This window comes from Trichosurus vulpecula, chromosome 8 (genome assembly GCF_011100635.1).
Source record: "Trichosurus vulpecula isolate mTriVul1 chromosome 8, mTriVul1.pri, whole genome shotgun sequence".
In the NCBI taxonomy this organism is placed as follows: domain Eukaryota; kingdom Metazoa; phylum Chordata; class Mammalia; order Diprotodontia; family Phalangeridae; genus Trichosurus; species Trichosurus vulpecula.
In genome coordinates this window covers 230,663,828-230,690,093 of record NC_050580.1, presented here as the reverse complement: position 1 = coordinate 230,690,093, position 26,266 = coordinate 230,663,828, and the positions used below count along the sequence as shown (strand labels likewise).

General features: G+C 38.3%; 2 protein-coding genes across 6 annotated transcripts in view; one reads left to right on the top strand and one right to left on the bottom strand.

Moving 5' to 3' along the window:
* Positions 1 to 681: 681 nt before the first annotated feature.
* Positions 682 to 11,340, bottom strand: FCF1 (FCF1 rRNA-processing protein). Its single transcript, XM_036735592.1, has 8 exons — positions 11,268 to 11,340; positions 10,913 to 10,980; positions 9,426 to 9,497; positions 6,623 to 6,771; positions 3,278 to 3,350; positions 2,490 to 2,577; positions 2,065 to 2,159; positions 682 to 984 (listed from the first exon to the last, which is right to left on the bottom strand). The coding sequence occupies exons 1-8, from the start codon at positions 11,268 to 11,270 to the stop codon at positions 936 to 938; spliced, it is 597 nt and encodes a 198-aa protein (XP_036591487.1). The 5' UTR covers positions 11,271 to 11,340; the 3' UTR covers positions 682 to 935.
* A 31-nt stretch (positions 11,341 to 11,371) lies between these two features.
* Positions 11,372 to 26,266, top strand: part of AREL1 (apoptosis resistant E3 ubiquitin protein ligase 1) — a 70,237-nt gene continuing 55,342 nt past the window's right edge. For 2 of the 5 annotated variants that reach the window (XR_005008951.1, XR_005008950.1), the window contains exon 1: positions 11,410 to 11,543. The gene's annotated coding sequence lies outside the window, so the exon portion shown is untranslated. Of the gene's footprint in view, positions 11,544 to 13,539; positions 13,608 to 26,266 lie in introns of those variants that run through there. The other 3 variants (XM_036735181.1, XM_036735177.1, XM_036735178.1) reach the window with 3 other exon arrangements.

Genomic DNA, 26,266 nt, shown 5'->3' with positions numbered 1-26,266 from the left:
ATTCTGGAGGAGTGAAAAAAAAAAAAAAGACATACAGGGTGGTTGAAATGGGAAAGAGCAGAATGATCGGGTCCTTCTTCGAAGTGAACTAAAAATGCTTCTCAGCCTTGAGTCAAAATGTCTCACTGATTATACTTCCCTGGGAAAAACAGAACCTTACAAGATGGTAAAGAGACCCTCTGTACCACTCCTGTTCCTTTACCCTCACCCCACCAAACTATAAGAATGCACCTCCCCTCTTTCTTTGCAGAGATGGTAAATTACGGGTGTGAAACAGCTCACATGATGTTTGAATTTGTAGATGTGTTAGTTTTGTTGAATTCCTTTTCTATCTTTTTTTGACTCATTTGGGTGGAGGAATAATTAGGAATGAAGGCAATGTAAGAAAAGGTATCAATAAAACTTTCAAAAAGGCCCAATATAGGAGAAAGTTAAAACATTTTTCCAGAATACTGACATCAACTTGTTTATCAAGAGTGCTTCTTCTTATTTTTAATACAAATTAGAAACTACTGCTTAGAAGTTTGAAACATGTCGTAAGATACCTGGCAGCACATTCTTCAAGAAATATTTCTTACATCTAGTGAGAGCTTCAATATTTTCCTCAATTACATGTTTATTTCCAATATAATAAAGTTGTATGTAGTAGCAGCTTCTGCAATAGGGGTAGAGGCAAAGGAAGAAACTCGATGGAAGTATTTATTTAAAGCCTATTATCCAGCAGTGAAGAAGAATGAGACAACAGGAATAACCGAGTCTATAGAAATATCTAAACAAAATTGATGTATGTACAAATTAAATGAGTTTTTCATTAAGATACAAAAATCATTTCAGAGTAGGACAAAAAAGTAAATCTCTGTAAGCCCAACAGGACAAGTCAGGGACTAGAATGGTATTTTGTAGACTGGCATCACAGGAAGTTCAGTCTCTTGATGTTACAATCGAGGGGCTCCATAATCATCTGGCATTCTCTCGATGTTATACCTATTTACAATAAAGAATTAACACACTGTTCAGAAAGCTTGAAGAACCTATTCAATGGCTTTTATTTTGCTTTGTATTAACTAACTCTGATATTCTCTCCTTGGCCTTGCAGCGAGCAACATAAAGGTATATGAAATTCATCTTAGAATCTATAATTATCCATGTAAGTAAAGAAATACTGAAGAACCAGGAGAACATTGTACACAGTAACAGCAACATTATGTGTGTTATGACTGACTTAGCTCTTCTCAGCAACACAATAAACTAAGACAATTCTATTCTAAAAGACTCAGGATGGAAAATTCTATCCACACACAGAGAAGGAACTGATAGTCTGAATACAGATCAATGCATATTATTTTCACTTAACTTTTTTTTGTGTTTTCCTTTTGTTCTGTTTCTTCCTTCACAATATGACTAAAATGAAGTATGTTTTATGTGACTGCACACATATTGCTTACTTAGGGAGTGAGGAAGGGGTGGGGGAGAAAATTTGGGACTCAAAACTTTATTAAAAAATGAATGTCAAAAACTGTATTTACATATAATTGGAAAAAATAAAGTACTATAAAAAAAGAAATGCTGAGGAATTTGTAGTACAGTGTACTAACTTTGTTTAGGTAGAGAGTCCACAGTGTGGAAAAAGAGAAAAACAATTCAAATCTGGGGATGGACTTAACAAATTCTGGAAAAGTAAAAGGAGCTCTTTTATAAGCCTTTAGTTAACCAGGGTTCAAGAGTTCAGAGATTTCTGACACATTTAGGTCTTAGACTTGGATCCTGACTGAAGTGATTTCTGTGTCTAAAACTAACGACTTCCAGTTCCCCCCATGACTATCTTGTATTTCTGTACCATCCACTTTAATTCCTAAAACTTTCTTTTGTCCCTGTTGGTTCATCTTTTTTTCTCTTCCAAGATTTAACTATTTAAATACTTGACATAGAACAATCTGTAAAATCTTGCATCTTGACCCCATCTTTAAATGAATAAACAGACCTGAAAGGGCATAAAAGATGATGAATACTTTTAAACTAACTTGAATGACAATATTCTCATCATCATCTTCAGACATGTCTCACCTATGGTTAGAAATGTACATGATGGGAACTCCAGGGATCTTCCGGATTCTTCGCTTAAGGTCTCGATCAACTGTAGCCACAATGTAACACTTGTGCTGCAAGAGAGACAGGGGCTGAGATTATCTAGAGTATACACATACTAGTGTATAGTTTACATAGCATAATACTAATGAGAAGGGCTACCAGAACAAGATAATGCACAAAATAAGTGGATTTCTGGATGAGAGAATCTTTCACTCTTCAAGAGACTAACATTAGTAGCTATCATCTATCTCTCCTTTTTTTTCCAGGAAGAGATAGTCTCACTTGCTTATGAACAGGCTGCATATGATTTGCCCCCGGGATTTGCGGATTTTTTTGGCTTTATGCAGAACATAGTTCACCAATTAGTAAGCAACTTTTTTTAGACCCCTCAAAATGGATACCTGAGTGACTCTCTGGACCAAGCAATCATCTGCGTATGTTCCTTTGTGCGAGCATGGCAATCGTTCAAATCGTGGGTCCTTGGCAATCCTACAGGGATATAAGAGCTGAATTTAGACACGTGTATCCAATCTGGTCACTACATTTTTCAAGCACTGGATTCACAACAAAATTTGTAAGGAGATATTAATGGCAGCATTTGTTTATACAGTCCAGTTCTATCGATGACTTAAATAAAGGCATAGATGACAATCGTGTTAAGAACAGGCTAGACGATGCCGTTCTGGAAAGCAATTTGGAAATATGCTCCAAGAGTTACTAAACTGTACATATCTCTTGATCCAGTGAGACCACGAGTAAACTAGTATTATACCTGAAAGGTATAAAATAAGGAGGGAAAAGACCTAAACACAGAGATTACTTATAGCATCACTTTTTATTGTAGTAAAGAATGGAAAACTAAGGGTGTGGGGGCGTTTCCTTAAATTTTGAATTCTATTAACTGAAATTCTGCTGTCAGGGGTTCCTATATAGCAATATCATTTAAGAGAACAGTAAACTTAAAATGCCACCTCTAACTGAAAATGGAGATAAAGTTTTAAAAGTTGTATGAAAATATGAATAAATTAACCAAAAATCCTAGCTTCTGAGTTTTAGAGCTTTGAATTCTCAACTGTAACTCTTAGAGGTAATTAGTTTTACATGAATTTTAACTAAGTTAATAAGATGAGAAAATTTAGGACAGTAAACTAATGAAACAGGACCAAAGGAATTCCCATTATGTCCCTACCTCAGGGCTACTCGGTACTTCTGTCCCAGTTTTTCAATTTCAGCCATTACACAGTCAGTTATGCAGGGAATGCCTATATGTAATTAAAAAAATTATCATTCATACCTGTAAAGAAACCTGTATCACTTTGCTTAAGGTACATTCTAAGAGACAAAATTAACCCAACTTTCAGATATTGTGGCTTATTTAGAAAACCCCCAGATAACTGGCAAAAAAACTGAGATGATTAATAATTTCAATAAAACAGCAGGTTATAAAATACATTCACGGAAATCATTAGCATCAACACTGTTCACAGTTGATCAATGGCAATACAATAAAAATGTTAAAAGTACCATATAAATTTCAACTAGAACAAATTACCAAGGGGTTACTTTACAGAATTAGAAAAAAATACTAAGAAAACTCATTTAGAGAAAGTGGCAAAGATGTTTTTATAAAAGACATACTCAATGCTGGAGGGGCTGAAAGAGGCCACGCGCACTAAGATACTGTTGATGAAGCTGTAAAATGCTCTAACCATTCTGGAAAACAATTTGGAATTATAGAAAAAAAGTCTCTGAACTGTTCTAATCCCTTGACACAATGGTGATCTCAGAACTGGGCATGTCTCATAATGACTGAAGACAGAAAAGGCTGGCCCTATATATACCAAAATATTCAAAGTAGTATTTTTTGCAATGACAAAAACTCCAAACAAACAAAAATTCAAGAAGTGGGTAGCTATTAGTGAGAAAATGGTCCAGCAAACTGTAGCATATGATTTTAACAGTATAATACTGCAGAGAAAGACAGGAAGACTTACAAGAACTGACACAGGGTAAAATAAGCAGAACTAAGACAATATAGACAATTTCTACAAAATGCAAATTAAAACAAAAAAAGCAGCTGAACTCTGATTAATTATAATGAACAACCCTGGTTCCAGAAAAAAGATAACGAAAGCAATCTCTCTCTTCTCAGTAGAAGTAGGGAACTATAGCTATACAATGAGGTGTCACATTGTCAAAAGTGCTGGTTACATCAGACAGTTTTTGTTACAACGAGGCAGGAAATTACTACAGTATGAAAAAACAAGTTTTAAGCGAACTTTAAAAGAAGCACAACTATGGGAGCATATAAGAATCACCATCCATGGGATTATCCTCAAAGGTTAATGAGGTACCTGAAACTTCACTATAGTTATCCATTTTATTTATTATATCAATAATTTCTATGCTACAGTCCTTCAAGAATGTCCATGATTTTATCAGTATGGGTATATCTTCTACTGACATAGAGAGCAACACCTTCACACTGCAGCATAGTATTTCACAGCATTTCTGTGACCCTCCCCCCCACCCCCAAATTCCTCCTTGTCAAACTTTCTGAGGTCCATAACTGTATCAAGTTCAACTTGGCAGGCCCTGGAAGAACTTATGCCCCTCAAAATTACAAGTCATTTTTACCATAATAACATTACCAATAAAAACTTATGCAGAAAAACAGCATAGGTCTTTTCCACGACATGTATGAGTGGAAAATATGGGTAAAACATGGGAAGAGGATGGCTCAAGTGTCAGATTGATATTTATGAAATATTAAAAGACCCAGATGAAGACCTTCAAGCATAAGGCAGATCTTCTATGAAGGATTTATGAACTGACAAGATGAATCACATATTGATAAGGCACAGATGGGCTGCAATCAGTACTTGTGGGAGGACTAACTGTACTGATCTGTGGAGCCAATGAAACACATGGCATATCTATCAATAAACATTTACTATATGAACAGTATGAAACATGAAATGAGGTCCATTTCTTCAGTGTTTTTTTTTCCGTATTTTTGGGTCTCCTTTAGCAAGTCATTGACTTGTTTTACATGCTTTTCTCGCATCACTCTCATTTCTTGTCCCAATTATTCCTCTACTTCTCTAACTTGCTTTTCCAAATCCTTTTTGAGCTCTTCCATGGCCTGAGACCAGTTCGTGTTTTTCTTGGAGGCTTTTGATGTAGGCTCTTTGACTTTGTTGACTTCTTTTTGCTGTATGGTTTGGTCTTCTCTGTCACCAAAGAAAGATTCCAAAGTCTGAGACTGAATCAGAGTCCGTTTTCGCTGCCTGGCCATGTTCCCAGCCATCTTATTTGACCCTTGAGTTTTTTGTCCGGGTATGACTGCTTGTAAAGAGTATTTTTTTCCAAGTTTAAGGGGATGCGCTGCTGTTTTCAGAGCTATTTCTATACATCGAGCTCTGCCACGCCAGCACTCCTCCTTCCCCAAGAACCACCAACCTGGACCTGACTCAGATCTTCAGCAGGCTGTGTACTCCTGCTCTGATCCGCCACTTAATTCCTCCCACCAGGTGGGCCTGGGGCTGGAAGCAACTGCAGCTGTAGTTCTGTAGCTGCACCACCTCTGCTGTTCCCAGGGTGGTGTCCGAACCACGAACTCCCTGCAGCTTTTCCGATTAACCTTCTCTGTTGTCTTTGGTGTTTGTGGATTGAGAAGTCTGGTAACTGCCATGGCTCAGTGATTCAGGGCACTAGGGCCTGTTCCGCCCAGTTCCCTGTCTGGTTGGTCCTGCCGCCACCCATGCTGGGCTCTGCTCACCTCCACTCCCAGCTCCATGCGCGATAGACTTCACCCAGCGACCATCCAGGCTGTCCTGGGCTGCAGCCCTGCTTCCCTCTGCTATTTTGTGGGTTCTGCAGTTCTAGAATTTGTTCAGAGCCATTTTTTATAGGTTTTTGGAGGGACCTGGTGGGGAGCTCACGCAAGTCCCTGCTTTCCAGCTGCCATGTTCCCCACCTGTACTTTGAGGTCCATTTCTTATTGAAAGGAAAAGAGACCTGACTATGGCATACTGAAAATTCAATGATTTCCAAATTAGAAAGCTCAACGGAATTTACAGAATACTATTACATTGATATTTGATGCTCTAGAGCAGGCCTCAACAACCTGCAGCCTGCGAAAAATGTAGAAGAAAACATCCTTTGTACGTAGAGGAAATCCTCTGGCATGCCACAAGTTGTGCAGGCCTGGTCTAGAGGCACTAGGAAATTCTGAAGCAACTTCTGGAAAAAGAAGTTATATCCAAATACTAGGATTAAGTGCTTTTACTGTATTCCAATTCCTTGAAAATTGATAGTTGCCACAGTAACTACAGACATAAGCTCCTAGGTTAATGAGAATTTCTCATCTCACAACGATTTTAGGTAAATGGAACTTAACATCTTTTAGAGCACAGGCTGCTTCATTTTTTTCACTACATTCCCAACACTTAGCACATAGTAAGTGTTTTAGTAAGTGCTCATTGATTAATTTATGTTATAGAAAAAGTCTTATTCTAAGTACAATACTCACACTTGGCATACAGACAATCCATCATTGACTGCACTAAATCCAACTTGGCTTTGATGGAGAAGTTGATAAAGTTGGTATCAACCAAGATGTAGTAAGGTGGTCCCAACTGTGTATTATACTGGAAGAACAAGCAGGATGGGTGCTGGGGACTAAAAGACAATAGTATAAATTAATTTATAATGATTTTTACTTAGTACCAACAACACACTTGACAACAACTAAAGTCCTTTGACAGTTAAGAGGAGTCCAAACTCTGAAGAGGCATGTTCTAGGAAGAGTGCGGCACATTAACAAAATGAAAGGGATTCTGAGGCTTAACTTCTTTTCCCTATTCTTCTACAAAGAGAAAGACTTTGGACAGCAAATGGAATGCTGGGCAAGGATGAGAATGGAGAGGTGGGCTGTAGGCCAGGTTATGAAGGGCTTTTTCAGGAGCTTATGTTGGATCCCAGATGTTACAGGGAGTCACTGGGAGAGTGACAAGGGCAGACCTGCACTTCATGAAAATGCCTTTGGCAGCTGTAAGGAAGATGGACAGAATGGGACAAGATCTGAGGCAGAGAGACCAAGGAAAAGGCTATTGCCACAGACAACAGGTGATGCCAGGCGAGTAAAGAGAAAGGAATGGATGTGGGACACATTATAGTGGTAGAAATGACAAGATCTGGCAGTTGATGGCATACGTGCGGTGACTACATGAGTGAGGAGTCTAGGATAATAATGCTTAGGTTGAGGTCTGGGTACCATAAGAAAAACAGAGAAGATGGAAAGTGGGGTGGGTCTTTTGGGGAAAGATAATGAGTTCAGTTTTGAATATCCCAGACATGAGACATCTAGTTTAAAATACCCTGATATTTAATTGGAAGCAGAGGACTGAAGCTTAAAAGAGAGATTAGAATTGAATATATATTTTTGGGAGTCATCTGTAATGAGATAACTAACCTCATGGGAGCTACTGAGGTCATTGAGTGAAAGAGTATATATGGAAGAAGATCCAGAACAGTCTTGGGTATGCACACTGTTAGGAGGTCAATGAACCAGTAAACGAGATTGATGTGGTCAGACAGGTAGGAAGAGAACAAAGAGAGAACAGCATTATAAAAACTTAAAGAGGAAAGTTAAGAATATCAAATATAGCTGAGAAATCCAGAAAGATGAGGACTGGGAAAAGGCCATTAGATCCAGCAATTAAGAGATCACCGATAACTTTGGAGAGAGCAGTTTAATTAGAAGTCACATTGCAAAAGATTTAGAAGAGTAGGGGAAATTAGAGGCAATGGGGATAGACAGCTTTTTTCTAAGAGGCTGGCTACGAAAGGGAGGAGAGATATTTGCTTGAGAGGAAGGTAGAGTCTAAGAGGATTTTAGTGAGTAAAGGAGATTTGGATGTGTTTGTGAACATCAGGAATGGAAGGGGTGATTGTGGAGGAAATCCCTTTGAAAAGATGGGAGGGGGTGGAATCAAGGGGAAATGAAGAAGGGTTGGCCTTGATGATAGGAGTCACTTTTTCATCAGAAGTGGAATATAGGTGAGATTAAGGGATGATATCAAAGGGTTTCAGAGATACAGAGAAAGGAAGGAGTAGCTTATGGCAAAAGGTCTCAATTTTCTCAATAAAATATGAGGTGACATCCTCAACGAAGAGAGGAAGGGAATGAGGAAGGAGGCTTGAGGAGGGAAGAGAAAGCCTGGAACAACTTCTATCCTGAGGAGAATACTGAATCAGTTAGTAAGGAGTAAAAGGACTGCCTTACTGAGGTGAGGGTCCAGTTGAGATTAGATAACATAAATTTGTAGTGGACTAGTCAGCTCGACTGCATGACTTTCTCCAGATCTGTTCAGCAGGATGTGAGCAGGAATGAAGTAGATGCTGGGTGTAATACAGAATTAGGGTTTGGAAAATGGTGTTAACAGGATCTGGGGCAAAGTAGGGTATGAATTGGTTAAATGTAGCATAGAGATTAAGGAGGGGGGACAGTGAAGTTAGAGTCAGGGTGGGGGAGTGAAATTAGAGCTGAGGTGAAAGCCTGTGAGAATACTGAAGGATGGAGGATTGGAGGTCCCCATATGGAAAAAGAATAGGTTTAGGAGGGATACAGCTTAGGGATAAATGGAATGATACAGATTATGATATAATAAAAGGATTTTGAGAGTTTTCAATTATTGAAGTGAAATACTAGTTGGAGAGATCAAGGGTGTGACCATCCCTGTGTACAGCTGAAGTGAAGTGGAAGAGGACTGAGGGATTGGGAAAACTGGGGTGTATGGGAACATCAACATATATTTGAATGGACTGATGCTGATAAAGGGAGTCTGGAACTGGAAGTGAGGAGAAAAGAGTATTCCCACTCACTCTCAAAGGTAGGAGTTGGGATCAAGAGGAAGACTGTGAGCTAGGTACTTTGAGAAATGCATGAGAATGTCTTGGGCACTAGCAGATAATTGCTAAGATTTTAACTGGGTCATATATTTGAATGGGCTGATGGTGGTAAAGTGAGAGTCTGGAACTGGAAGTGAGGAACAAAGAACATTCCAACTTATCCTCAAGGACCAGTACATAAGAGGAGTATGAAAGAAAGTTCAGCAAGTGATAGAGAGAATGGCTAGGAATGCACTAGCACCTGGGAGAAGCCAGGTCTCTTAGTATAAGAAGATAGAAGTAATCCGAGAGGAAGAGGTTTAAAAGAGAAATTTGTTAACTACACACAGCAGTTTCAGAAGGCATGGTGGAAATGGTGGGCAACGGTACAGGTAGATATGGGAAAATACCAAGAAGAACTTTGGATTTTCTTCAATACTTACACTTCTCTTTCTTTGAGAGCACTGGGATCTTTCTTCTCTTTCTTTTTTGGTTTTAATCGATCTTTTTCTTTTCTAATAAAATAAAAAAATAAATTTAGGAATAACATCACAGTAAAAAAAAAAGTCCTTATTAAATAAATATAAGTACAGCCAACTCTTAATTACTTTCATTAATGGATAAGAATGATGACTTAGGTAATCTAACTTTGTTTGGCTTATGCTATTAGTAAAATCAATTCCCTGAAGGCACAGTGAGAGATGCTCTAATAACATACGAGATGTTAGGAGATTAACCTAAGGAGATGTCTTAACATTCTGAGATTAAAAACATGTAGAATTTTTAATTTACACCTAGTTAAATACAAAGTAATTGTGGCTAACAAAGAGATAAATCATTTTATCTCTTAGTCAAGAGCTTCTTTATCAAGGATTAAAATCTACATCTAGGTGACAAATTATTGCATCAAACACTTCCCCAAACTTTACAAGATTAAATGGGTTAAGAGTTAGTGTTGGCTGATGAAGGCAGGAATAGAAGAGAAAAAGCCCTTAACATTGGCAGTGGTGTATTTTGGATATTGGTACTTCTTTCATCTAAAACATACAACATTTTTAGTTCACACATGGATAAACAGAAAGTGGATGAGTGAAAGCAAACATTTCTGTAAATAAGAACAAATGTATTTCGAGTTAGTATGCCCCGGTGAACACAAGGAAGGGGAAAAGCCCTTCCGTAATACTGTCAATTGTGCATTTTTTCAGAAGAGTATGCTATTCTAAGAGTATAACAACTTAATACAACATGCACTATTCAGCTCACCTAGCCACTTCCTCTCCCAATCCCCAACTGTTGGTTGCCTAAGTGTAAGACCTCACCCCTGCCTCTTTTCCTATTCTCTATCCATTTGTCTCAAATGTTATTCTTCCCATTCTTGTTTTAAAATCTTTTGTGACTGATGCATGGAAACATCTTACAAAATGTTTTTGGCAAGAGTACCAAACAATTAACTTCAGGACCCAAAATAAATTACTGGCCTAGTCTAGCAGAAGAGCTTGAACCCAGTCAGGTCTTCTAGACACCAAGGCCAGTCCTCTATGTACTCTACTATACTGCTTCTCTATAATATAATAAATGTTCCAAAATGGTGCTGTCTAGTAACTGAAAGGAAGCTACAAGAACGTCAAAAATTAAATTTTTCTCGAACTAATTACAACCAATTACTCCAAATCAGCTGCATGACAAGTAATCCTACATAGAATAATTCTCCTAAAGAGATTTTTAAAACTTAAAGGTTTATTTTCTGATCCGCATGTTTTTTCTTCCCTCTCCCCCTAAATTCTGAGAAGGTTTCTTTAGATTTACGTCATATTTCAAAACAAGCAACACCTAACCAGGAATCCAGGGACCAAACCTCTGCAAGCAAATTACGACCCTCCTCTGCTGGCATCTGCTTTATTTAGCACAGTAGCTGATTTAGGCCACTCACAATCTCTCATCTCGTAAACTAAGCATTCGCTTCATGGTCGCGTATTTCCTCGCTTTCTTTTGTTTCCCCTGAAAATTAACAGACATCTCTGAGTTAAAATCCACTGCTCCGTCCTGATATTTCCCCCGATGGCCTTCACCAAACATTTTGACTCCCCTCTCGTCCCTTCCCCCCCGCCCGCCTCCCGGCTCCTGGCGGATAATCCCGGCGTGAAGGTGACGAGAAAGAAGAGCATCCTCGGAACCAGGCTCGAGAATTAAACCGTCAAGCTCCCCGCTCGCCTCCGTCAACTTGTTTATTCTCTGGTGAGGAAATGTTCAGTCCTCCCTAATCCCTTCCCCTGCCTGTATCTCACCATGTTTCTAGACGCTTCACAGTCCGAGGTCTGAAGCGCGGCGCACACTTCTACGTCACTCCACCCGACTTCCGGCAACACGCGCCCCCCCCCCCCCCCCGCCCGGAAGTACTGCCCATTCCTTGGGAAACGGAAGAGCTTCTCAAGCCGGACCGGTAACGCGACCCGGGACCGAGGTCTCTGGCGGGGTTGGCGGCCGGTCCAGGGGACTCGGTGCTGGCACCATCCCAAGGCAGTGGGGCGGGGACCTCGTGTCGCGGCAGTCCCCGCTCTAGGGTAACTTCTCTTTACGGCTGGGAACTGTTTCCAGTTTGTGGCTCAGTCCAGGGTCCCCTAAGGAGCCCGGGGTCGCGGGGAGGTTGGCCCGATGGCACATGCTGGTCGGGACCCTGGAATATCCTTCGCCTCCCAGGCTGAAGCCCCCTGACTTGTCCTGGGAGACAGGACTTGGGTAGATTGCTTCATTCACTCATTCATTAGCCAGATGAGTGCCCTGCATTCTGTACGGTGCGGTCCCATAAAGGAGAATCAGGACTTAGGGATCTCTTCTGGGCAGTACAGCCTTTGTATATCCGAAAATTGTGGAAGTTGTTGGGCGAGGGCCTTGGTGGTGGTTAAAACAGGCACAAATTAGAAAAGCAGCTTTATAGCGTTTACCTTTGAGGGAGAAATCTTATGTGAGTGCATCTGTATTCCATATGCACATGCTGAAAATAATTTGAACTTTTGGCATTTTTTGGATTCTTTGAAACTAGTAGCATTTCAGTTTCGGTTGTTACTGTATATATGTGTATGCCTACATAGTATACATATGTATGCGTGTATACAACATGCATATGTGTTTATATAGCTAGCATCCTATAAGCATATTCTTGTATATAGCTAGCAATACGTGTACATGTGCGTATATAGCATCCTATATGTATGTGTATGTATATGTATATAACTAGCATGTGTATATATGTATATGCATATAGCTAGCATTCATACGTATATATCTATACGTATATATCTGTGGCTGGTATGTATATGTATATACATACGTAACATGTACGTATAGTTAGCAACCCATATATGTATGTAGTTGTATATACCTATGTTTATATACACATGCGTAAATATCAATATTTAGCATCCTGGTGGGAACTGCAAAAACGTTGATTAAATTGATTGAAAAAATGGATTAAAATGGAAAAATCGATTAAATATTCAGGTTGTAAAAAACTCAAAATGTGTTGATATGTGTGATTTTGATATAGATAATTAGTCTGTAGTGATTGGAGGAAATTTGAATAGTGATTTTTCTGCTACAAAGCAATTATGTTAGTATGGTGTATTCCTCAGAAGAGATACTTAAAAAAAAATGTCCTTTAAAAAAAGGTTGATCATCACGGCTCCATTAGGCAAGTAGTATCGGCATTATCCCCGTTTTACAAATGAAGAAATGGAGGCTTAATGAGTCTGTGACTTAACAGAGGTCAGACAATTTGTCAGTGTAGGGGGTCAGGACTATAAAGCTCAGGACTTGTAAGGTCCGTGGTCTTTCTACTGTGCTGTGCTGCCTCGTTTTTTCTCCATTGTATTTCCATGTTTTGGAGGGCATTGTTATTCCTATCTGACTCCCTTGAGTAACATAAATGATTTAAGGTTAATTCAGTTATCAAAGCATCTCTAGGTCTTGGCTCTTGTTTAATTCTGGCTGTTGCAAAGCCAGAATAAAGCTCTTCACCCAGACATGAGTGAAAGCCCTGGATGGGGCTTTGGCAGATAATAGTTTTTTGGTTTTTTCTTCTATTATAAAGAAGTGGAGCTTCTGACTGGCAAATAATGTTTTTAGCTAAATTTTGGTCTTTTGTATTGTAGTGACCTAAGCACTCATGAACCTTTGCTTTAATTATTTGTTCTAGAATTTTATCAATAATCTGTGTCAAGGTCAGTGACCTGTAGTTTGATGAATGCAATTTCTTCCCTTTTTCAAAAATACCAATCTGTTAGGACTCAGACTCTTTGTCCAGTCAATTAGAAATTGCATTAAAATCAGATTTGGACCAAAAAGATCTTGATTTAGAATTTGTGTCCTGAAATTTAGAATTCCTGGAGAATTCTGAAAGTATAGTCGATTACACATCTTTTATGCATATTTTTTCTTTCTCATACGGTTCCTGTTTGCTTTACTTGATAGAGAAATTTCTGGTAATGATTGAACCATAGTAACCAGGTCGTGACTCATTCTTTGAAAAACATTTGTTTTTCTCTATTGAGACCTGACACTGTTACCGTGCAGAAGTGGTATACATAGAGGCTGTATGTATGCTTTGGAGAAGGGCTCTGTTGTTTTGGGTGAGTAGGATCAAAAACTAATTAGACCTTTTCCATACTGATGAATAGAAAAAATAACATAATGCTGATAAGAAGTTATAAGAAAAAGATATATAGTGTTATTTATAGTCCTAAAGGAAGAATTCTTATTCACATTTGATCCACAGCCTGAAATCACTAAAGCTGAGACTTGACTTCATCTAGTAACAGCACTAAGTTATACTAGGGACTAATTTGAGCATTATTGAAGCCATCAGTATTTATGTTATAAATTTTTTTATAGGTTAAGAGAAGTTTGCATGGGCTCTTCTTGATATTTCAGAGCCAAAGAATTATAAGTAGACTCCTCCTGCTATAATTACCATGGAAATGAGTTAATTAATTCAAAGACATTTTCTGAAATGTCACCATTTTGTTCTTTTCCTTTTTAGTTGTAAGATTCACATAGTGGCATGTGTCTGTTTTTTACTAATTTCAGTTGACAGTTATAGGTGTAGATCATTGTTTTTTAGTTGTTTACCTGCATTAGCATGCTATATAATAAATGTTCTGCTCTGGAATTCTTTATATTGAAATGTTTTATAGGGAAGTGTGAGAGAATGGTTCTTTGTCATGTGCATTGAAACAAGAAGCCCCAAACTGTCTCTTGTTGCTTCCATCTGAATAAAGAATTTTGTTGATTTGTTTCTGCATTACTAGGCTGTTACCTCTCAGGGAAGCAGTGGGGAAAATGCTTCATCACCAGTCTTCTGCATTCCTGATTTGTCATTTATTAGTGACCTTTTTTTAGAGAGGATGGAGAGAGGTCGTAATCTATGATTTATTTAATCACTGTAGGGAATTCCAGGAGAAGTAACTCGCTCTACCTATGGGGAATTGGCATTTGCTCTGCATCTTTCTTAAAAAATTGCCCTAGTATACTGAGAGGTTAAGTGGCTTGCTCAGGGACTTGAACCTAGGTTTTTCTGATTCAGAGTCTGGCTCTCTATTCTCCATTAACAGTCCCTTTTGCATAGGTTTTCAAACTTTAGATCTCAACTTAAGCTGGGGTACTGTGGGGCCCAGAGGAGGCAGTCATTTGGTCAACAAATACTTGTTAAGTGCTTACTCTGTGCCAGGCGTTGTGGTAAGTGCTGAGGACATAACAAAGGCAAAAAAGGAGGTCTCTGTTCTCAGAGAGCTCCCATTTTAAGGGTTCAACAACATGCAAACAACTAGGTAATACAAGATATATACAGTATAAATGGAAGGCAGTCTCAGAAGGGTGGGAGACACAACTAGGAAAGGCCTCACAGATCATGCACATGTACTATGACCATACTTTCCTAGTAGAACACAGTGGAAAATGTAGTGTGAAAAAACTTTACTCTAGGAAACTTAAAAAAAAAAGAATCAGAAAAATTATGTTTTAATTAGTTATGAGTTTGGACTCATGATAAAAGACCCTTTTCCTCATGTAACTGACTTAAGCAAGGACATACAATTTTGGAACCTTAAATACTTTATGGTGTTCCAGTTGGAAATTAAATTTGCCTCATCTCTTTTTAGATCGCAGAAATATAAATGTCAAAGTTGGAAGGAAACCCTCAGAGGTCAGAGGTCATTTACTCCAGCCTATGCTTATTTGAAGCAGGAACACACTAAATATGGTAAACCCATCAAGCAGTCACTCATCCAGCTTCTGCTAGGAGATCTCCAAAGATGGGAAATCCATTCACTCACAAGGTGGCGTTTTGGGATAGCTCTAATTGCTAGGACATTTTCCCTCATATTGAGCTGAAATTTGCCCTCCTTCCCCATGTAACATGGACCCGTTGTCCTTATTTATGCTTCCTGGGGCCAAGCTAATCTAACTTCTCTGTTTATGTGCCTCTGAGTTGGAAAACTGGTATCTTCTCCCCTTTTCCCCAAAGTCTTTAAGCTAAACATTCTTAGTTCTTTCAGTCAGTTGACGTTTGGCAAAGTTTTGGGTATCCTCACCCATGCCCCCTTCTCTGTACCTAAAATTAATTTCCCAAGATTATATCAGCTTCCTGGCTGTGATGGTACAATTGAGTTTGTAATTCTTTCCATATGAACTTTAGGCTTCAGAGTTAGGAGGGGTCTGGGTTCAAATCCTGTTGCTAATACATGCTGGCAACTCATTTAACTTCTTAGTGCTCTAGGAAACTTTCTAAGACTTTAAATTTCAAATCAGTTGCTGATCTGCTTTGGTAGAGGAAGTGCTCACAAACAATCCTTTTAATAATGTGGTTTAGTAATTTTGCCAGGAATTAATATCCAGTTCAGTGACCTATAGTTTACAGCCTTCTCTCAGATTTTGAAAGTAAGTACATTTTCCTATCTCCTGTCATGGGAAATGTCTCTTGTTCTTGAAAGATTACTAACTAAAGCACAGAAATCACATATATAGGTTCTTGGTACACTGGGGATAGTTTTTCTGGGTTCAGTGACTTGAACTTGTCAGAGACAACTAAATATCTGTACCGTAAACCCGCCTCTCTGAGGTTTCACCTTCTTGTTAACCACTTTTTTCTTTCTCAATGTGAAGATCATTCTTGGTAGAATGAATGTAGAAAGAAGATTTTAGGTGATAATAATGCTAACAACACTTATATAACTCTTTAAAATTTTCAGAATGCTTCCCCACCCATGAAATAGATAATGCAAATATCTAGCTATTTCAATTTTATAGATTTTTTTTTAATAGAACACAGAGGGATAGAGAGATACAGTGAACTACCCAGGGTCACACAGTTCAATAAATATCTCTACCCTCTCTCCATCATCCACTGTCATCTCAAGCATCTTCCTCTTGTTTATGGCACACTTGAAAAAGGTTTTTTTGTTGTTATTAGCTTTCATCAAAAGCTTCACTGCATTCTTTTCGTTAACCTTCCTGATACTATTTTAAAGAACTGTGCCACTCTTGTTTTTATTCTCATTTGCCTATTCTTGCTTTCAACATCTGTGTGTCTTTAAGAAAAGTTGATGGATGAATTTCCTTCACAGCCACATCAGTTTCTTGAGGAGGAATGTCATTAATGGAAAGGCTGCTGATCTTGGGGTAAGAAGATCTGGTTTTGAGTAACAACTCTGTTGCTTACCAACCGTGTGACCCCAAAGATATGCCCAGAAAGTACCTTTAACAGTATCTATATTACCTACTTTGCAAAGCTTTTGTGAAAACAGCAATTTGTCAACTTAAAGGCTCTGTATAAATGTTAGTTATCACTATGATTATTACTTAGATAATCTAAATAACTTAATCTCAGAAAGTTATATTGAGGAAGCAACAGATTAACTTAAAAAAAATTTTTTTGGAGGGGGGAAGGCAGGGCAATTAGGGTTAAGTGACTTGCCCAAGGTCACACAGCTAGTAAGTGTGTCAAGTGTCTGAGGTCGAATTCGAACTTAGGTTTTCCTGACTCACTGCGCCACCTAGCTGCCCCTCAGATTACCTTTTAAAGAAAAAAAATTCCAGGTCTAGACAGATTTACCGATGAATTCTATCAAACATTTAAAGAAAAATCAGCTATTTTCAAAAATGAAGGAAAAAGGCATTGTGTCAGACTTTATGATAAAAATGTAGTTCTGATTTCAAACTGTAGAAGGATGAAGCACAGCAAGAGATCAGTCAACAGCTATCATTACTGAGCAGTGATGCAAAAATAGGAAATCAGTTACTGATAAACATTGATGCAAAAATACAAAATTAAATATTGACAGAGAAATCAATCTCTTTAGAAAATTGCATGTTTTCTGCCTCATTGGGATAATCTGTGTTTATGTTGTCAGAATTTCTTGTCTTGACTTGAAGCTCTTAAGGACTCTTTACTCCTTTTGAGCTCACTCTGTCTCTGACTAAGGTGTCCTGCCATCCTCTGCCCTCTTTGAAATGTGCTGTTTTAAGTCTAGGGTATCAGTAAAGTATGCCAAGCATTTTACTTGTTCTTAACTGTGTCCTCCTAAATGGTCACTTCCAAGGTGCTCATCATTTAATTTTTTTCCTGTTTGTTGTTATGAACTTGACAAGCATCAACAAATACGAACATTACTTATATGAGAAGAACAAAAAATATTGCGCATGAAATTGGATCTCCATTAGTTCAGGGTTTTTGTATGTTTCAGATTTCACACGGGTAGTTCTAACATTAGTCTTCTTGTTGGTGTCTCCTGAACTTCCTCTGTTCCTTTTCTTTGTTACTTAGTGATTCATTGATGGTCTTTGCTTTTTTCGGTAGCAGCATTGCGCCTCCCCTGCCCCTCCCCCTGCCGTTTCTGCTGCCCTCCCATCCCCCACTTTTTCATTGTGCTTAATTTGTCAACCAGATCCTCCTTATTGGTAGACATCAGGTTCCCTAATGATAGTTCTTCTTGCCACTTCTGCTTTCTAAAACTTGAAATGATCAGTAATGTGAATGAAAAGTGTATCAACTTCCTCTGTTTTTAATAATGGAACTTGAGTGGAAAGAGCCTTAGCTTTGGAGTCAGAAGACCCAGGTTCAGATTTTTCTCTTAAGCTTACTACCTGTGTGACCTTGGGTAAAAACCACTTGTGCTTTCTGGGCCTCAGTTTCCTTATCTGTAAAATGAGACAGACTAGATGGCCTCAGAGGTCCCTTCTAGCTCTTCTAGGTCCCTCCCCCACCACTGTCATGTCACACCCCTCTGCCAACTTTTTGCTTTGCTTCTGGACCTCATCATTCAATTTATTTTTTTTTAATGACTTACTGATTGATGCATAATATATACTATCATTATAGAAGTTTTTCTATTTCTCCCTCCTTTGAGATACCCCTGCATATTCGCCACCTTACTGCCTCCCTATAGTTCATGAATGGCCAACACAGGACTATTTTAATATATAATACTGTCTTCGCAAAATGAGGTAGCTTAGTGTATGGGATGGAGGAGTAGCTGCAGAATCAGGAAGCCCTGAGTTTTAGTCCTACCTTTAATAGCACTGGCTATGTCACCTCTGGGAAGTTACTTTAACCTCTTAGTGCCGTAGGCTACTTTATAAGACCACATTGCAGAGAAGATGCAAGTCTACATTAGTAGAGGAAGTTGCTCCTGGAAACTTCCCTACACTGATAAAATCACAGGTCCCGTAAAAAAAAAAAAGAAATTGTTCTAGACTTGATATATAATGGCTGTTTTATTTACTCATATCTTTTTATCCCTACATTCAGGCTTGGAATACATACCATCTAGTGAGTGGTGAGTCTGAGGTTGTATTTGCTTCCTTATCTTTAATGTACTTAGTTTTATTATTAGTAATGCTCATTGCATTTGAATTTAGATTTCTGGGCCCATTATTTATTACTACCCTTGTTGAACATTGTCTTTTGGGAATTACTGGTCACTATCACCACTATTCTTCCTAAGACATTCTTACTACTAAGTAATATCTGGCTAAGCACCTGTAATTAGATAGTTTTCTCCTTCTTCCATTTTCAGTACAAACCTTAAATAAGACCCAGAAATCACCAGGCAAATATATTCTCTTCTTTCAGACTCTGGTTAGGTGTACTCCATCTGTAGCCAAGAGCCCTTTATTCCTGTATCCTTAAGCAAAAATTCCAAAGCCCATTCTCTCCTGAATATAGTTTCTAAAGACTGCATATAAGCAATATGGATGAAAATAACAGATGTGCCCTAGGGAGCTTGGTTTTTTTCCTTAGGACTTTGAAATCACTAGAAATATTTTCTAGATCTGGCTCCACCAGCATCCTTAGAGGATGTGGTCATTAGTTGTCACTTTTGATTGTTCTTGGGAGGCACCCTGTAAAACTCTATGTTGGTCAACAAGTATTTATTAAGCACTTACTATGTGGCAGGCCCTGTGCTAAGCTCTGGGAAAATAAAGGAAGGCAAAAATAATCCCTGCTCTCAGGGAGCTGACATTCAAATGGGAGAGACAATATGTAATACACTAGGTCCATACAAGATATTTCCAGAGTAGATGGAAAATAATCCCAGAGGGGAAGTCATTAACAGCTAGGAGGACTGGGAAAGGCCTCCTGCAGGAGATGAGATTTAAACTTAGCCTTGGAGGAAACCAGAGAAATTAAGAGACAAAGGTGAGGAGGCTGAGTGTTCCAGGCATGTAGGAGAGCCAGAACAAAGGCATGGGGGAGAGAGATAGAGTTTTCATGCTTGCAGAACTGCAGGTAGGTTATTTTAGTAGGATGTAGAGTGTGTGGAGGAGAGTAAATTATAAGAAGACTGGAAAAGTAGGAAAGGGCCAGGTTATGAAGAGCTTTATTTAAAAAAAAATAAGTGATTTATATCTTATGTTTTTATATTGCCTAAAATTTCACCTGTATCCCTCTCCCTTTATGAAGAAGACCTTTCAATGCCAGAGGAGTTTATATTTGATCATTGAGGTAATAGGTACATAGCACAATCTCTACATATAACTGAAACATTCCTTCATAACTGCTGGAATTGTAGCTCTTCCTGTCTTTGATCTGCTTTTTTATCTGGTACAGAGGGTAGGAGGGTGGGGTGTTATGTTCTTACCTATGCTTGAGAAAAATAACCATGGCAGCTGAGTGGCCCATGGATTGGAGTGGGGAGAAATTGAAGGTAGGCAGAGCAGTTAGTAGATGGTTGAATAGTAGTCCAGGAGAGAGGGGATGAGGGCTTGCACTGGTGTGATGTCTATACAAGTAAAGAGAAATGGACGTACGAGAGAGGTTATGAAGGTAGAAATGATAGGATTTGGTGGTGGATGATACTGAGGTTGCAGACCTGAGGCTTGGGAGAATGATGCTTCTCTAGACAATAATAGGGATGTGTGGCAACAGAAAGGATTCAGAGGAAGTTTTTTGACATGTAAAGTTTGAGATACCAATCTAGTTCAAGATGACTAAAAGGCAGTTGGTGATGCATGACTACCTCAGCAGAGGCTATATACAGATCTGGGATTTATCTGCATAGAAATGATGATTGAACTCAGCAAGGCTAAAGGAATGTCTGTGTAAAGTAGTATAGAGTGAAAAAAGAAGAGGGCTAAGGACAGACCCTTGGGAGACAACCAAGGTTAGTGGATGTGACATGGATGAGGAACTGGCAAACCTTGTAAATAAGATAGCCTCCTGATGGTTTGTGTCAGGCCAACACATGGATTCATCTCTTCTTCCTGTGGTCAGTTATAGACATTCTCTCTCCTGTCAACACTGATGTGTCCTTATTGTTATTATGTAATGCACAGGAAGGTACTTTCTATTAGGGTCCAGTTGTGTACTCTACAGGACCAGCCTTGAACCCATTACATACATAGCTCCAAAGATTTAGTTATCCTTCCTTTCTTTGTCACATTTTTCCATTCTCCTGTAACAGGTCTAGACTCTCCTTCCTTGAAGTATTTTTTCTCTTTGTTTTCCTCTTGAAGTAGTTGTTTTCATTCAAGAAACACTTGGTTCTCCCTTCTAAACTGGAGAGTAGAGAGTCATTCCTCCTTTTTAACCTTTTGTACAAAATTTGGGGGACTAATCTGCATTTTTTTTACATATGTTTTTATTTGCTTTAGAAGAAATACAGACAGTGCAGTTTCTACACATAACTGAAAGAAAAATTCCTTCATAACTGCTGAAATTTTGGCTTTTCTAGCTTACCGCTACTGGGACTCCTAATGGAGGCTGCCTCTCTGTATATTTGCCCAGGTTATATTCAGCAGTTAGCAAATTCTAGTACCCTAATTCTTTCCAGATAGATCTGGAAAAATCCAAACCTCCAAACATTGCTCAACTCTACATTTTCTTTTGCCCCTCAACTGCTCAGTTGAGTGAGTCTTGAGTTTTTGTTAGGCTGTCTTCTTTGGTGTATGTCTTGTATCTGAAGTATTTGTTTTCTCTCTCTTTTTGCCTAGCAATGTCTTACGCTTTTATTATAATCTTGTTCTAAATCTTATGTTTATAATCCTTTTGTTTTCTAACCACCTTCGTTTAGAAATTATTTAAATCTTTCTTTTATAGTCATTTCATTTTTACATCATTTGTATTTATGAATATGTCTTCTCCTTGTCCCATAACAGTGGGATCATCCGTTGTAAAACACTTTGGTGTTTTAAAAAGGAAGGAAAAAAATAGTTCAATAAAACCAATAAACACATCAATTTATGCCTGACAATATGTGCAGTACTCTACAACTGTATTCCCTCAGATAGGGAAGGGGAGAAGGAAGCTCATTTTCTCAGTTCTTCTTTGGGGTCAAGCTTGGTCACATTGTAATTACGTGGTCAGGTCATCCAGTTTTATTAAGCACCTAGCATGTGCTAGGCACTGTGCTACAGAGAATACAAAGAAAGGTAAAAAACAGACCTCATTTTCAGGGAGCTTACAGTCTGGTGCATTTATTTTCAGCTTTTCTTTCCATTTACATTGAGTTCTTGTGTACGTTGTTTTCCTGGGTCTGTTTGCTTCACTCTGAATCATTTCATATGTGTTGCTTTGTGAAACGTTCATTTTCTTTAAAGATTTTTCTTTTACATTACTTATTTCTAAATGTTTTCATTCTCTACCTCCTCCACCAGAGAGCTATCCCTTATAGCAAAGAATAAAAAAAAGAATAAAAGGCAGTTCCTAAAGACTAATCAATTTCAACTTAGTCTGACAGCATGTGCAATGTTTGACACTCATCAACTCCCACCTTGGAAAAGCAAAGAACAAGGTACTCTTTCTTCTGCTTTGGGGCTAGGCATAGTCAATTTAAATGCACAGTTTACAGAATTTTTTTCTCATCCTTTCTGTTTAAACTGCTGTGGTCATTGTTGGCTTTTTTGGTTCTGCTTAATTCATTTTGTTTTAGTTCATATAAATTTCCCTATGCTTCTCCGAGTTCTTCATATTTATTTTTTCTTTTGAAAAATGAATGTTTGACCTCTTGTTTGTATGTACGACACTTATATTTTTCAGTATATCCCTGTCCTCTTCCCAGAGATTCATCTCTTGTAATAAAAAATTAAAAAGAGGAGAAAAAAGGTCAGCAAAACTAACCAACATATCAAAAAAGATTGACCTTATATATTATCCCACATTCATAATCCCCCGCCTTGATACCTTTTTTTCTCTTCTTTGGGGCCAAGTTGGGTCACTATAATTTCACAGCATTCAATGATTTTTTGCTTCTGTTCGTTTACATTGTTGTATTCAATGTTGTATACATTGTGTTCATTGTGTATATTTTTTTCCTGGTTGTGCTTCGCGTTCATAGGAATCTTCCCATGCATCTCTGTATTATATTGATCATTTCTTAAAGAACATTAATATTCCATTATATTCATGTACCACAATTTATTTAGCTATTCCCTAATCTAAGAGCATCTATTTTCTAGTTATTACAAAAAGTGCTACTATGAATATTTTGACATAAGAGACCTTTATCTTATCTTTGACTTGCTCAGGGTATTTGTCTAACAGTGGGATATGGCATGTGAATGGCTGCTGAATTTCCCACCTGGGGGCCCTCATTCCCTGACACCCCCCCACCCCCCTGAAAAAAAAAAAAACAAAACCTGATTTTGTTAGTGTAAAAGGAGCCATTGTTTTTGATGCAGGTTGCATGGTTCTTTTGAGGTGTTAGCTACTGTTTGTGAATTTGATCTTTTTGTACTTGATTGTACTTTTTCACCACAGATTGAACCACTGGATAGAAGAAATTTTATTTATTTATCTTTGGGAAAACCACATTTCCCACATCATTCCTTTTCCTCTTATTCAAAGATTTAACCATCTAGGTGTGACAACTCTCTTGTTTCCTTTGGGAAGTTCCATATTGTGTTGATTTCTGTTGTAGATGTTGAAACTAGTGGGAAAAGGAAAAATCTGACCTTTTAAATCTTTTTTAAAAAGAAGTTTTTTTCATCTCTTTGGAGATGACAGAATGATTGGCCAAAAAAAAAAATAGATGGCGAAAGATTCAAAGAACCACTTTCTCCAAAGCATTAACTTTTAACTGGGAGTAGTGGGAAGAGGAAAGAAAAGAATCCATGCCTAAATGGGAAACCTGTGTGCCATTTTGTTTTTGTTCCTTGGAGAACAGGTCTGGATTCTGTTGAATGCCTTGACCAGTGCTGAAGGGAGAGGGGCAGTGGCCCTGAGGTTAATAATTCCAGCTGCTTAGGGCTTTGCCCCCTGTTGATGACAACTGTTGTTTTATTGGACCTTTCTTCCTGGAACTTTGTTGACTCTAATTGTTACTTCTCCCTACAGGCAATGTGAAGTTTCCTGAGAAACCGTTAGATAACCAGGGTTTGCTGGCACTTAGGTAGGCAAGAAAAGAACTTAGTGAAGGTATTTGAATTTCTGAATTGGTTTTCTCATAGAGCTGGGCTGCTTTACCTTGGGACTTTTTGTGGCTTTTTGAGCTTTTCTTTTTAGAGTCTGATACAGTTTCAGCCTACTACCAAAGTGCTGGGCTGAGGTGGTTCTCCTTTCTAGTATATAAAATACTATGCGTACTTAGGAAAAAAAATAGGTTAGAAAGTAAAATAGTTGTTTGGACAGTCACTATTTCTGTCTCTACCAGCACCTATTTTTATATATGTATATATGTTTTATATTTGTAAAGTATATACATACGTACATAAATATAAACTTACACACATGTATACATACATATATTGTAAGAAGGGAAAGGAAGAGACGTTCTAAATGTTGCAGGTAGCTCTGGTTCCACCCCACCGGACCACAGAGCTGGCTGCTTGCCTGCCATTTCATGCAGTGCTTAATGAAATAACCTCCTGGACTTATTGAGGGAGACGGCTTGTCAGATTCAGGGAATTAGTCCTGAAATTTTCCCATTAACCAAGAGTCAGTGTCCCAGGGTTATTTAAGTATCCAAAGCTGCCTTGGTATGGGAACCCTGGGGTGCTTTCTAATTCTGCAGGTTATTGGCACAGTGGAAATTCAGTTTTATATGTCAGAAAAACATGAAGATGTGTGTGTGTATATGACATGTTTCTGTCTCTAGATTATTGTGTAAAGTCACATACTATTCAGGTGTTGCTTCTCTTTTCCTTTCTGCTCAGGTCTGAATCCCTTCTGCTCCCCCTGTTCTAGAGATATATTTCATAGAATCAGAAGATAGAAAGGGACCTTAAATTCTACCCCCTAGTTTTAGAAGCAGGGAAACTGAAGCTCAGAGAGATTAAATGATTTGCCCATTTAAAAAAAAAACCTAAACTGTTTTGTTTTACATACTACTTCCTGAATATTTGTGATAGGTAAATCCTTTCAGTCTAAAGAGTTTTTGGTCAAATTCCAGGTTATCAGGTTTTTTCTTTTGGTATGGGGCAGAATTGTTCAGTAGGCAGAACAAAGAATTTAATAGAGACTTGAGATTTTTACTGTCTCAGACAGTTATTTTCTTGGTAAGCTCTTCATCCCCTAATTCTAAAATTTCCATTTAACAAACAGTAGATGATATTTTAATATCCTTCTGTGTGTAACTGCACAGGCTGCCTCTGCTAATGATGGCAACAGAGAATAATTTTTTTTTAATTTAAATTTATTTATTTGACATATTTAGTTTTCAGCTTTGATTTTCACAATAGTTTGAATTACAAATTTTCTCCCCATTTCTACCCTCCCCCCCCACTCCAAGATGGCGTATATTCTGATTGCCCTGTTCCCCAGTCAGCCCTCCCCTCTATCACCCCCCTGCCCTCTCATCCCCTTTTCCGTTCCTTTCTTGTAGGGCAAGATAAATTTCTACACCCCATTGCCTGTGTATCTTATTTTTTAATTGCATGCAAAAACTTTTTTTTTTGTTTTTGAACATCTGATTTTAAACCTTTGAGTTACAAATTCTCTCCCTTCTTCCCTTCCCACCCACCCTCCCTAAGAAGTCGAGCAATTCAACCTAGGCCACATGTGTATCATTATGTATAACCCTTCCACAATACTCATGTTGTGAAAGACTAACTACATTTTGCTCCTTCCCAACCCATCCCGCTTTATTGAATTTTCTCCCTTGACCCTGTCCCCTTTCCAAAGTGTTTGTTTTTGATTACCTCCACCCCCATCTGCCCTCCCCTCCATCATCCCCCCCCCTTTTATTTTTTTTTATCTTCCTCCCTCTTCTTTCCTGTGGGGTAAGATACACAACTGAGTATGTATGGTATTCCCTCCTCAGGCCAAATCTGATGAGCGCAAGGTTCACTCATTCCCCCCTCACCTGCCCTCTCCCCTCCTCCCACAGAACTACTTCCTCTTGCCACCTTTATGTGAGATAATCCACCCCATTCTATCTCTCCCTATCTCCCTCTCTCAGTATGATGCTCTTTCATCCCTTAATTTCATTTTATTTCTTTTAGATATCTTCCCTTCATCTTCAACTCACCCTGTGTCACACATATATATACACATAGATATATACATACATACACATTCACTTATATATATATATATATATATATAAACATATATATATATGCATATTCCCTTCAGCTACCCTAATATTGAGGTCTCATGAATCATACACATCATCTTTCCATGTAGGAATGTAAACAAAACAGTTCAACTTTAGTAAGTCCCTTGCAATTTCCGTTTCTTGATTACCTTTTCATGCTTCTCTTGATTCTTGTGTTTGAAAGTCAAATTTTCTATTCAGTTCTGGTCTTTTCACTGAGAAAGCTTGAAAGTCCTCTATTTTATTGAAAATCCATATTT

What these genes read in the sequence shown, in the direction of transcription:
- FCF1 (XM_036735592.1), bottom strand. An exon ending in GGATTGTCTGTATGCCAAGT is followed by an intron (nt 3,351 to 6,622) that starts GTGAGTATTGTA and finishes AATTACATATAG; the next exon opens with GCATTCCCTGCATAACTGAC. An exon ending in TGGTCCAGAGAGTCACTCAG is followed by an intron (nt 2,160 to 2,489) that starts GTATCCATTTTG and finishes TCTCTCTTGCAG; the next exon opens with CACAAGTGTTACATTGTGGC.